At 46.8% G+C, this 11,671-nt stretch overlaps 1 protein-coding gene across 1 annotated transcript; it reads left to right on the forward strand.

Moving 5' to 3' along the window:
• Positions 1 to 9,694: 9,694 nt before the first annotated feature.
• Positions 9,695 to 11,507, forward strand: LOC139378701 (cytochrome c oxidase assembly factor 6 homolog). The gene is made up of 3 exons (XM_071121115.1): positions 9,695 to 9,866; positions 10,448 to 10,612; positions 10,839 to 11,507. The coding sequence occupies exons 2-3, from the start codon at positions 10,469 to 10,471 to the stop codon at positions 10,944 to 10,946; spliced, it is 252 nt and encodes an 83-aa protein (XP_070977216.1). The 5' UTR covers positions 9,695 to 9,866; positions 10,448 to 10,468; the 3' UTR covers positions 10,947 to 11,507.
• The last annotated feature ends 164 nt before the right edge of the window (positions 11,508 to 11,671 follow it).

Raw genomic sequence — 11,671 nt, forward strand, 5'->3', positions numbered from 1 at the left:
CCCTCGGTACCCTTCCCTCAGTACCCTGCCCCCAGTACCCTGGCCTCAGTACCCTGCCCTCAGTACCCTTCCCCCAGTACCCTGCCCCCAGTACCCTGCCCTCAGTACTCTGCCCTCAGTACCCTTCCCTCAGTACCCTGCCCTCAGTACCCTGCCCCCAGTACCCTGCCCTCAGTACCCTGCCCTCAGTACCCTTCCCGCAGTACCCTTCCCTCAGTACCCTGCCCCCAGTACCCTGCCCTCAGTACCCTGCCCTCAGTACCCTTCCCTCAGTACCCTTCCCTCAGTACCCTGCCCCCAGTACCCTGCCCTCAGTACTCTGCCCTCAGTACCCTGCCCTCAGTACCCTACCCTCAGTACTCTGCCCTCAGTACCCTACCCCCAGTACCCTGCCCCCAGTACCCTGCCCTCAGTACCCTGCCCTCAGTACCCTTCCCTCAGTACCCTGCCACCAGTACCCTGCCCCCAGTACCCTGCCCTCAGTACCCTGCCCTCAGTACTCTGCCCTCAGTACCCTGGCCTCAGTACCCTGCCCTCAGTACCCTGCCCTCAGTACCCTTCCCCCAGTACCCTGCCCCCAGTACCCTGCCCTCAGTACTCTGCCCTCAGTACCCTTCCCTCAGTACCCTTCCCTCAGTACCCTGCCCCCAGTACCCTGCCCTCAGTACCCTGCCCTCAGTACCCTTCCCGCAGTACCCTTCCCTCAGTACCCTGCCCCCAGTACCCTGCCCTCAGTACCCTGCCCTCAGTACCCTTCCCTCAGTACCCTTCCCTCAGTACCCTGCCGCCAGTACCCTGCCCTCAGTACTCTGCCCTCAGTACCCTGCCCTCAGTACCCTGCCCTCAGTACTCTGCCCTCAGTACCCTGCCCTCAGTACCCTGCCCCCAGTACCCTGCCCTCAGTACCCTTCCCTCAGTACCCTGCCCCCAGTACCCTGCCCCCAGTACCCTGCCCTCAGTACCCTGCCCTCAGTACTCTGCCCTCAGTACCCTGCCCCCAGTACCCTGCCCCCAGTACCCTGCCCTCAGTACCCTGCCCTCAGTACCCTTCCCTCAGTACCCTGCCCCCAGTACCCTGCCCCCAGTACTCTGCCCTCAGTACCCTGCCCCCAGTACCCTGCCCCCAGTACCCTGCCCTCAGTACCCTGCCCTCAGTCCCCTGCCCCCAGTACCCTGCCCTCAGTACCCTGCCCTCAGTACCCTGCCCCCAGTACCCTGCCCTCAGTACCCTGCCCCCAGTACCCTGCCCCCAGTACCCTGCCCTCAGTACTCTGCCCTCAGTACCCTTCCCTCAGTACTCTGCCCTCAGTACCCTGCCCTCAGTACCCTGCCCTCAGTACCCTGCCCTCAGTACCCTGCCCCCAGTACCCTGCCCCCAGTACCCTGCCCTCAGTACCCTGCCCTCAGTATCCTTCCCTCAGTACCCTGCCCCCAGTACCCTGCCCCCAGTACCCTGCCCTCAGTACCCTGCCCTCAGTACCCTTTCCCCAGTACCCTGCCCTCAGTACCCTGCCCCCAGTACCCTGCCCCCAGTACCCTGCCCTCAGTACCCTGCCCTCAGTACCCTTCCCTCAGTACCCTGCCCCCAGTACCCTGCCCCCAGTACTCTGCCCTCAGTACCCTGCCCCCAGTACCCTGCCCCCAGTACCCTGCCCTCAGTACCCTGCCCTCAGTACCCTGCCCTCAGTACCCTGCCCCCAGTACCCTGCCCTCAGTACCCTGCCCTCAGTACCCTGCCCCCAGTACCCTGCCCTCAGTACCCTGCCCTCAGTACCCTGCCCTGAACCTTAGTCACTGTTACTAGCTGAACCCTAGAGACTCCTGCCCTATATACATAGTCATTGAACACTGGTCACTTTAATAATGTTTACATACTGTTGTACACACTTCATATGTATATACTGAATTCTAGTCAAGGCTGATCCTATATAACTACTGCAGTACACATCTTTTCTATTCATTTACTGCCATGCTGTCTATATATTTATGTTTCGTGCTCAACATTGCTCGTTCTGATATTTCTTAATTTCTTATTTGAATTTTGGGGATTTGGGTGTTTTATATGGTTAGGTATTATGACACTGTTGGAGCTAGAAACATAGGCATTTTGCTGCACCTGCGATAACATCTGCAAAATACGTGTACACAATCAATAAAATTAGATTTGATTTGATTTTGATTGAGATTTCTGGTCGAATGAGAAGTTCGGCCGAGAGCCTCTCCTCACAATGTCCACCCTTGGATACTTCCACTCTAATCTGGAGGCAGGACTTAAACACAATAACATGCTACTCCACGGCTCCCACTTGTTTTCCCCATGCATAAATTAACATAATTTAGAGGATTATCTTGAATTTATGCAGGAAGGATCTGCATTTCACTTGTTGGACCACAATTTTTCAGGGTGCTCAATACAATGTCGTTTTGCTTCTCGAGTTCCGCCGCCCTGTGTGTGTGTGTTTGTGTGTGTGTGTGTGTGTGTGTGTGAATCCTCTGTGCTTGGCTTGTGACTGAACCTGTGGCTTTCTGGAAGCGACCTGTTGCTAGTTAAGACCTTCCGCTTGGCAGAGAGGAGAGTACAGCAACAAGGGTTAGCTTCCAGGCAGGTCAGTTTAGTCCTTCCTCTCACTGCATCGGGAGAGAACAGCAGTGAAATAACAGACGTCAAAAAGACAACATTCTGTTTTGATGGAGAATAAATTGTATTATGTTTGAGACCCACTTACCCTCAGAGACACGTGCTGCAGCGGTAAGAAGTAAAAACCATAGACCGTATAAAACACGTGCGAGAGATCACATCCTGGATTTTTAACAACCAAGTACGATAGGTATGGGACAGTTCAATATATCTGGATGGCAGTGTTGGGTCGGATTTTCAACGGAAGCCATTACTACAAAAATGTAGATAGGGAGGAGAGGACCAGAGCTATTAGTCAATGAATAGTCTCTCCCCATCAGGCCTTTGTGTGCGGACCTGCAAGTGAGGCTAATCCATTTAAGATGACACATAAAGGACTTGGTAGAAGTGCGTCAATAAAGGGAGTGGATGTGGGATACTATGTCATCTTTGGCTACTGGTAAACACAGCATTGTTTACGACCAGAGGAAGCTCTACTTTGGTGCTAGGTGTTTGGTTACTTCGGAGGGATTGACTGTGTCTGTGTGTGGTGGCTGGTGTCTGGAGTCAGTCTGAGTGATGAATGGCCCTGGGATGGGATCAGCTACTGAGGGAATATGAAACACACAGGCCAGTGTTAGAGAGAGGACAATGGTAGAACACTGCTATCCCCCTAGCTGACTTCGCCACACCTGCGATACAGTTACCTGTGGTAAACAAACACACAAACCGTGGGACACAAACAGCTAGACTAACGTAAGACTGTTTGTCAACGAAGAGAGGACTCCCCCTGGATTTGACCAGCCTAGGCGTCGGCGGTTTCTTGTTTAGCTACTAACAGTATTCTGCTAATCAATGTCAAGCCTTCGGTAAAGCACAGCATCATATCTTCCCTACTGTATGCATGCTGTGCTTCTTCCTGTTACACGCATAGAAGCATTGGTAGTAAAAGTCAGGTACCCAGACTAGAACTGGACACGGTTCTGTTGGGTCTTTTTAGTGTCCTCTGTCTGTAACAATGGCTTCCCATGGTGTCTTCCTCTCTTCATCTGCCTTCATGGCCTCTAAGAAAACCTGTATCTTCTCACTCCCTGCTGATGTGGCTTCCTCAACTGCCTCAGCCCTGTTTCCATGGCACCCTGGTAGGTTGTAGCCGAACGTCAACATCATTGACAGCCAACTGTCGTGCCTGAAGTTCAATATTCCGGACACCCCGTTGCATAACCCCAACGGATCGATGCCTGTCTCAGCCACTCACAGATAGGCGTGCGTGCTGGCAGGCAAAAGCCACCCCCCCTCGCTGTCAACTCATTGTATGTGGCTGCACACACGCACATAAACACACACCTCACTGTCTGTCTTCTCTGTCTGTGGCTGTGCTGCTCACTGGCTGGCTGCACACGGCAGCATCCTCTCAGGCGATGCAGTTTTCGATTGAGTTATGTAACCTTACCAAATAGCATGATTACACTCTTTTCAACTATAGCATAAGTCAGTACAGCTTTTATGCTATACTCCATCAACGCTCTAACTAAAGGAGGCGGGAGGGAGCACTACATCTGTACAAAACACTCTGTACAAAACAGACTCAGTCAAGCAGTCTGTTTCCTGTAATGGGCCTCAACCAGTCTTCAGTCAGCCATGTACCAGAGAGATGTCTGACTGAGAAGGGACATTTACCTCACGGTGACAGTCCAGTCCCTCTGTGCGCGTCTTTGGCCTCCTCTACAGCTCCCTGGGTGGAACAGAGAGCTGCCAGAGGCCAGAGACGACAGCAGTGGGACAGGCAGCCACAGAGACAGCAGCCAGAGTGGAGCAGTCGTCTGTGAATCAACAGCAGCCGAAGCAACAGCAACACAGAGCTCCTTCAGTCATCCTCAAAGGCCCTCGTGTGGCATTCCAGCCAGTCCCTCTTATGTGACATCCGGCTTCCCTGAGCCCAGGGAGATGAGAGCGGTGCGTGGCAGGGCTTTCATCGGGACCACAGAACCAGAGAGTCAAAGAGCAGCCAGTCAGTGCCTGTCTACCCTCCTGTCTCCACCTCCCTCTAGGGATAAAACAAAGACTGGTAGACAACCAAACCCCCGGTCCACTAACACATTAAGAACACACACACACACAGGCACGTATGCGTACACACATTTTCACATATAACTGAGAGAGGAGCCAAGCCTGCTGTGTTCTTTATCAAGAGGCAGGAGGAGATGCAGAGGCCTCTCATATGATGAGCTATCAATCATATTTCCCTGCTCTGCTGGTGAGCAAGAGCCTGGTAAAAACTTGAAACTTTCAGCTTTACATGTTCAGTGATATGCATATGGTCTTACTCTAGTACAAGTCCTAATGCTGTGTGAAAGCCATTAGCCAATCAGCTGGAGGTCCAGGGTTTCCTAGCAACGGCTAACAGAAGAGTAAGGCCATGTCAAACCAGTATGACCCTCACACAGCTGGAGAATAGGCAAAATCACTGCAATATTCCTCAAGAATTTCCTGAAGAGCCAGACCGACACGTAAAGCCGAAACTTTGACATGAAGATATATTGTAATGAGGAGGAATGCATAGCCGTTCTACAATCTTAATTCTTCTTAATTCCCAAGGCATTAAAGCCATTCTGCTCTAGCGCCGTGCGTTTTTAATGGCATAATGTAGTATTCAGCTATTCTCTTTTTTAAAGCAGCTCTCCTTTTTTCTTCAGGTGTCACATCTCACAAAAGACTTCCTGGGAACTCACAGTGAGCCTCCGATTCAATGACATTCCTCTCCACAATAGCCCTCTGAGTATCTCTTATGCCCTGTCTAAGAGCTGTGCGCAAGGGGTCGAGCTACTAACTAACACGAAGCTCTTACAACGGTCAGAGAGAGGGTATGTGTTGAGAGAGAGAGAGAGAGAGAGAGAGAGAGAAGACGGCTGGGAATCCAAGGGCCATTTGGCCCTGTTTGCCATTTCGCAAGCCTTATTCCTTGGATGTTTACAGTTCTTACTGTTACTTCTCCAGAAAAAAGGCAGAACCGACAACAAAGCAGGAGCTGCAGAATAAATGTTCTGCAGGAATGAGATGTTTTGTTGCTGGGTGATTCTGCAATCACACTGTGGTCTCCAACGTGTTTTGAGAATTTTTGTGAGTTGAGCGTTTCCTTCAGTGTGTGGGTTTGCAGCCTTCCTCAGTCTGACATCCTGAAATGAAATGGATTGTTGCTAGGCTCCATGAGAAGAAGGCACAGGGCAGGCCTATTATCTCCCCTCTCAGAGCAGGGGCAGTGTTCCGTAAAAGCACCCGTGTGCCTCCTCCCTCCCTCCTCCCCTCATCCTTTTTTTCTGTCAGTTCACATCCAAGTTAAGACTGACCAACTGCACTTTGCCCCAAATGAATTGTTTTGCATATGACCTGCAGTAGCCCCCAATGTCGTCTTTGATTTGACAATACTGTCGAAGCCCTTTTTATATCAGCAGATACCTAGCCTAAAACCCCAAAGAGCAAGCAATGCAGAGGCAGAAGCACAGTGGAAATACTCAGTAGAGGGCTTTCCACACCTGGATTGTGCAACATTTGCACATTATTCTTTACAAAATTCTTCAAGCTCTGTGAAATGGGTTGTTGATCATTGCTAGACAATCAATTTCAGGTCTTGCCATAGATTCTCAAGCAGATTTAAGTCGAAACTGTAACTTGGCCACTCAGGAACATTTACATTCTTCTTGGTAAGCAACGCCAGTGTAGATTTGGCCTTGTGTTTTAGTTTATTGACCTACTGAAAGGTGAATTAATCTCCCAGTGTCTGGTGGAAAGCAGACTGAACCAAGTTTTCCTCTAGGATTTTGCCTATGCTTAGCTCCATACCAGCTTATTTTTTATTCTGAAAAGCTCCCCAGTCCTTAACGATGACAAGCATACCCATAACATGATGCAGCCACCACTATCCTTGAATATGGAGAGTGGTACTCAGTTATGTGTTGTGTTGTGATTTGCATTTGCCCCAAACATAACGCTTTATATTCAGGACAAAAAGTTAATTGCATTTCCACAGTTGTAGCGAAATGCAGAGGGAAGTTGAACAAGACTTTTAAAAGTGCTTTATTGTGAAATATTGTTTGTCTCCCTCCTCGCTTGTTGTATCACATGAGAAACTTACATTTTGTCTTTCTTAGACCTGTTTCTGTGAAAATATGAGATTACTGTGTGAAGTGTGCCACCTAGCGGCATCTCAATACACTCCCCAAAATGAGTGGAAAAACATAGAGATAGCTAGAGGACTTATCTTTGAATCTGTGCTATCATAGAGCACGCCAGCTTGTAGTTCAGCGTTTCGCAAACTCGGTCCTCTGGACTTTTCCCTAACACTGCACAGCTAATTCAAATTATCAAAGTGTGATGATTAGTTATTATTTGAATCAGCTGTGTAGTACTAGTGCAAAAACCAAAAGATGAACCTCTTGGGGTTCTGAGGACCGAGTTTGGGAAACCCTGTTGTCGTCCTAAAAAAACATTTCCTAAAAACTGGAAATTACAGTGCCTTGCGAAAGTATTCGGCCCCCTTGAACTTTGCGACCTTTTGCCACATTTCAGGCTTCAAACATAAAGATATAAAACTGTATTTTTTTGTGAAGAATCAACAACAAGTGGGACACAATCATGAAGTGGAACGACATTTATTGGATATTTCAAACTTTTTTAACAAATCAAAAACTGAAAAATTGGGCGTGCAAAATTATTCAGCCCCCTTAAGTTAATACTTTGTAGCGCCACCTTTTGCTGCGATCACAGCTGTAAGTCGCTTGGGGTATGTCTCTATCAGTTTTGCACATCGAGAGACTGACATTTTTTCCCATTCCTCCTTGCAAAACAGCTCGAGCTCAGTGAGGTTGGATGGAGAGCATTTGTGAACAGCAGTTTTCAGTTCTTTCCACAGATTCTCGATTGGATTCAGGTCTGGACTTTGACTTGGCCATTCTAACACCTGGATATGTTTATTATTGAACCATTCCATTGTAGATTTTGCTTTATGTTTTGGATCATTGTCTTGTTGGAAGACAAATCTCCGTCCCAGTCTCAGGTCTTTTGCAGACTCCATCAGGTTTTCTTCCAGAATGGTCCTGTATTTGGCTCCATCCATCTTCCCATCAATTTTAACCATCTTCCCTGTCCCTGCTGAAGAAAAGCAGGCCCAAACCATGATGCTGCCACCACCATGTTTGACAGTGGGGATGGTGTGTTCAGGGTGATGAGCTGTGTTGCTTTTACACCAAACATAACGTTTTGCATTGTTGCCAAAAAGTTCAATTTTGGTTTCATCTGACCAGAGCACCTTCTTCCACATGTTTGGTGTGTCTCCCAGGTGGCTTGTGGCAAACTTTAAACAACACTTTTTATGGATATCTTTAAGAAATGGCTTTCTTCTTGCCACTCTTCCATAAAGGCCAGATTTGTGCAATATACAACTGATTGTTGTCCTATGGACAGAGTCTCCCACCTCAGCTGTAGATCTCTGCAGTTCATCCAGAGTGATCATGGGCCTCTTGGCTGCATCTCTGATCAGTCTTCTCCTTGTATGAGCTGAAAGTTTAGAGGGACGGCCAGGTCTTGGTAGATTTGCAGTGGTCTGATACTCCTTCCATTTCAATATTATCGCTTGCACAGTGCTCCTTGGGATGTTTAAAGCTTGGGAAATCTTGTTGTATCCAAATCCGGCTTTAAACTTCTTCACAACAGTATCTCGGACCTGCCTGGTGTGTTCCTTGTTCTTCATGATGCTCTCTGCGCTTTTAACGGACCTCTGAGACTATCACAGTGCAGGTGCATTTATACGGAGACTTGATTACACACAGGTGGATTGTATTTATCATCATTAGTCATTTAGGTCAACATTGGATCATTCAGAGATCCTCACTGAACTTCTGGAGAGAGTTTGCTGCACTGAAAGTAAAGGGGCTGAATAATTTTGCACGCCCAATTTTTCAGTTTTTGATTTGTTAAAAAAGTTTGAAATATCCAATAAATGTCGTTCCACTTCATGATTGTGTCCCACTTGTTGTTGATTCTTCACAAAAAAATACAGTTTTATATCTTTATGTTTGAAGCCTGAAATGTGGCAAAAGGTCGCAAAGTTCAAGAGGGCCGAATACTTTCGGAAGGCACTGTAGTTACCTCTGGTACGTTCAGCCATTCATATGGGGAAAATTTATGGGGAAAGAATTAGGGTTTTGGGATAAACTCAGAAAATAAGGTTTGAGGTTAACACAGGCTTAAGAGATCTTATACGTTTTGGTCTATGAGATAATATTAGTCAGTTAACATGACCTTTATGAATTAAGAAGCCTTTGTGATTTTTTAAAATTACATAAATGCTTCAAAATTCACAAAAGGTGACGTTAGCTGACTATATACATTTTGCTCATAGAACAACAAGTATAAGATTTCCTAAGCCTTTGTTTACCACAGACCTTATTTTTTGGTGTTTATCCAAAATCCGTACAAAATGGGTCACCAGGAAGGATCAGCCAATGAAGTTTTGCTGTCCCACTCAGTTAACTACATTAAAATGGTGGAACCCCTCAATAGTGTTGCCCATGCTAATATCAAAGACAGTACAATATGAAGATAGGCTAAAACTGCTTCTCCAATAGAAATCCCAGATCATACTTGTATGCGATGTCATGCCGACACTGAATAGCTAAACTCATACATAGAAACACGTCATGGGGTCTGACTGTCTTCTGGCGCCGAACTGCGCATGTGCAGGCTGTCAAAAATCAAAGCCACTCCTTCGTTATATTGTTGTATATGACGGAAATGAAAACGTGTCAGTTTGTCACTTTGTATTTGTATTTATTAGGGATCATTAGGTTGGAGTAATAACATGTTCAACTACTTAAGACATGCGCTGGAATCTAGGTTGTGCCTTTAGATTTCGAGACAATTAACAATTAACAAATAATTTAAAATGTATCTCATTGACTTCTCGAACCTGTCTGTTTCGCGACCGTTCCCGGAAGTCTCGAGATGTTGCGCCTCTGGGTTTCGAAACGCAGCGTTAAAATGACCTTTCGGCCACCATAGGCCTCTACCATTCTCTATGGGGGAAAATGAACTCTTGCATCGCTGAGATGCGACGGAAGTCCTTACTCCATAAGCAGCTGTCCTTGAATGCACTCGGGAAACATGTTACAGAACTAAAATTACATCATTTAAATGATCTTTTGGCATTATTGATCAAACCATTCATACCGGAGTAGTGATATAAACATTAATGGTGAGTTGTCAAGATTATAACGTGGCAGCATTAGCTAGCTAGCTTATTTGATAACAGTTTTGATTGGGTTTGGAAACCAATTCGCTAACGTTACCTAGCTAACAAGGCACAATCTAAGGTTGGAGTTTGATTCTCGACGAATAAACTTGTAAATCAGCTAGCTGAAAGCCTTCATAGACTCTTCTTACCTCAGTCAGAGGCTGTAGGATATGAGGGCTGCAGGATAAGTGGGATATGTGTGCGTTGGTTTTCGCATCACTGATTATAATATAGCTCGCCAGCTTGAAGTCGGAACAAAAATAAACGCAACATGCAACAATTTCAAAGATTTTACTGAGTTACAGTTCATATACGGAAATCAGTCAATTTAAATGAATTCATTAGGCTGTAATCTAAGGATTTCACATGATTAGGAATACAGATATGCATCTGTTGGTCACAGATCCCTTATAGAAAAGGAAGTGGATCAGAAAACCAGTCAACCAGTCGACCTTACCAAACAAAGTGGCAGGGTCAGGCTGTTGTAGTTGCAGATTGTGCCATATAGTTGACCGAACCGTTTTTTCCTCTCGTTGTTTTAGTAAGTTTTCCCAAGCTCAGTGATGTCAGCCCCTAACTCGAACCAGAGAAAAGCATGCTGGGGCGCTAGGGACGAGCTGTGGAAGTGCCTTGATGATAACCAGGACAATGCCTCCTCCTGTGAGAAGTTCCAGAAAGAGTTTGAGGCGAGCTGTCCAGCTCAGTGGGTGAGTCTCCCTGTCTGGTCTCAAGTCTAGCTTATAACCTATTTGTTATTCTATTGAAAATGACAGTCTATCATAGAGGTAGCCAGAGAGAGAGGCTAGATCTAGAATGTTTGTGGTGGTCTAATTCCCTTATTTCTGTCTTTGATGTAGCTACAGTAGTAAACTCAGTGTGGTCACCAACCCTGATCCTGCTCAAATACATCCTATCTCACATTGATCCTGACAGGTGAAACACTTCACCAAGAGGAGAGACTTTTTGAAGTACAAGGACAAGATGCAGACGGAGGGCTTTGAGCCTGCTGACGGGCCTAAAGAGTCACGGTCCAGCCAGTAGCCACTGGTCAGAAGACTTGAGAGGAGGGCTTCCTGGGGCCTCCTGGTTGATGGACAGCAGTGGACTGTCACTGGTCACTAGAGCACAATCTTGCCATGCCTCCCCAGTGACAATAGATGCTGGAGTTCAGTGACCTAACACCTGGACACTGGGTAGATGTCAACTACGCGCCGCAGTCAGATTCTCAAGCTTCTCCTCAAGTGTGCACTTGTCTCGTTCACTCCTCGCCTCAGACTAGTAAACCGTATCTACGTCACGCATGGGACAGGTGTGTGGTGACGTAACCACGGTGAGCGCTGTGGAAAGTGCACCCCTCACAGTCACAGACATGGTTCTACAGGCTTTCTCTGTATCCCTCTCTACTCTCTCGATACAACGTCAAGGGGTTGTATGTGGTGTGACACAAATCAACTGCTCCGTGACTGATAGTCTAACCACAATAGTTTCTTATTTATGCTATTGTCAGAGATAGATTCAGATATTGTTCTTTATTTATGAATAGACAGTGACGTTATGTGTGTGTGATTTGTTGTGATAAATAAAGACGAGTCAATGGTTCAGTATTATTTTCTAACAATTGTGTTTAATTTCCATGAATCTAGGCCTATTCTACGAGGTGAGTTGAATATGTGTGGAAACAACTACATTAACGTTATTCATGGAGGTTACAGTTCATTGGATTGGTTGGACACTACAAGGCACATTTCTTTTTTATATATTACAAG

Source organism: Oncorhynchus clarkii, chromosome 21 (genome assembly GCF_045791955.1).
Source record: "Oncorhynchus clarkii lewisi isolate Uvic-CL-2024 chromosome 21, UVic_Ocla_1.0, whole genome shotgun sequence".
Classification (NCBI taxonomy): domain Eukaryota; kingdom Metazoa; phylum Chordata; class Actinopteri; order Salmoniformes; family Salmonidae; genus Oncorhynchus; species Oncorhynchus clarkii.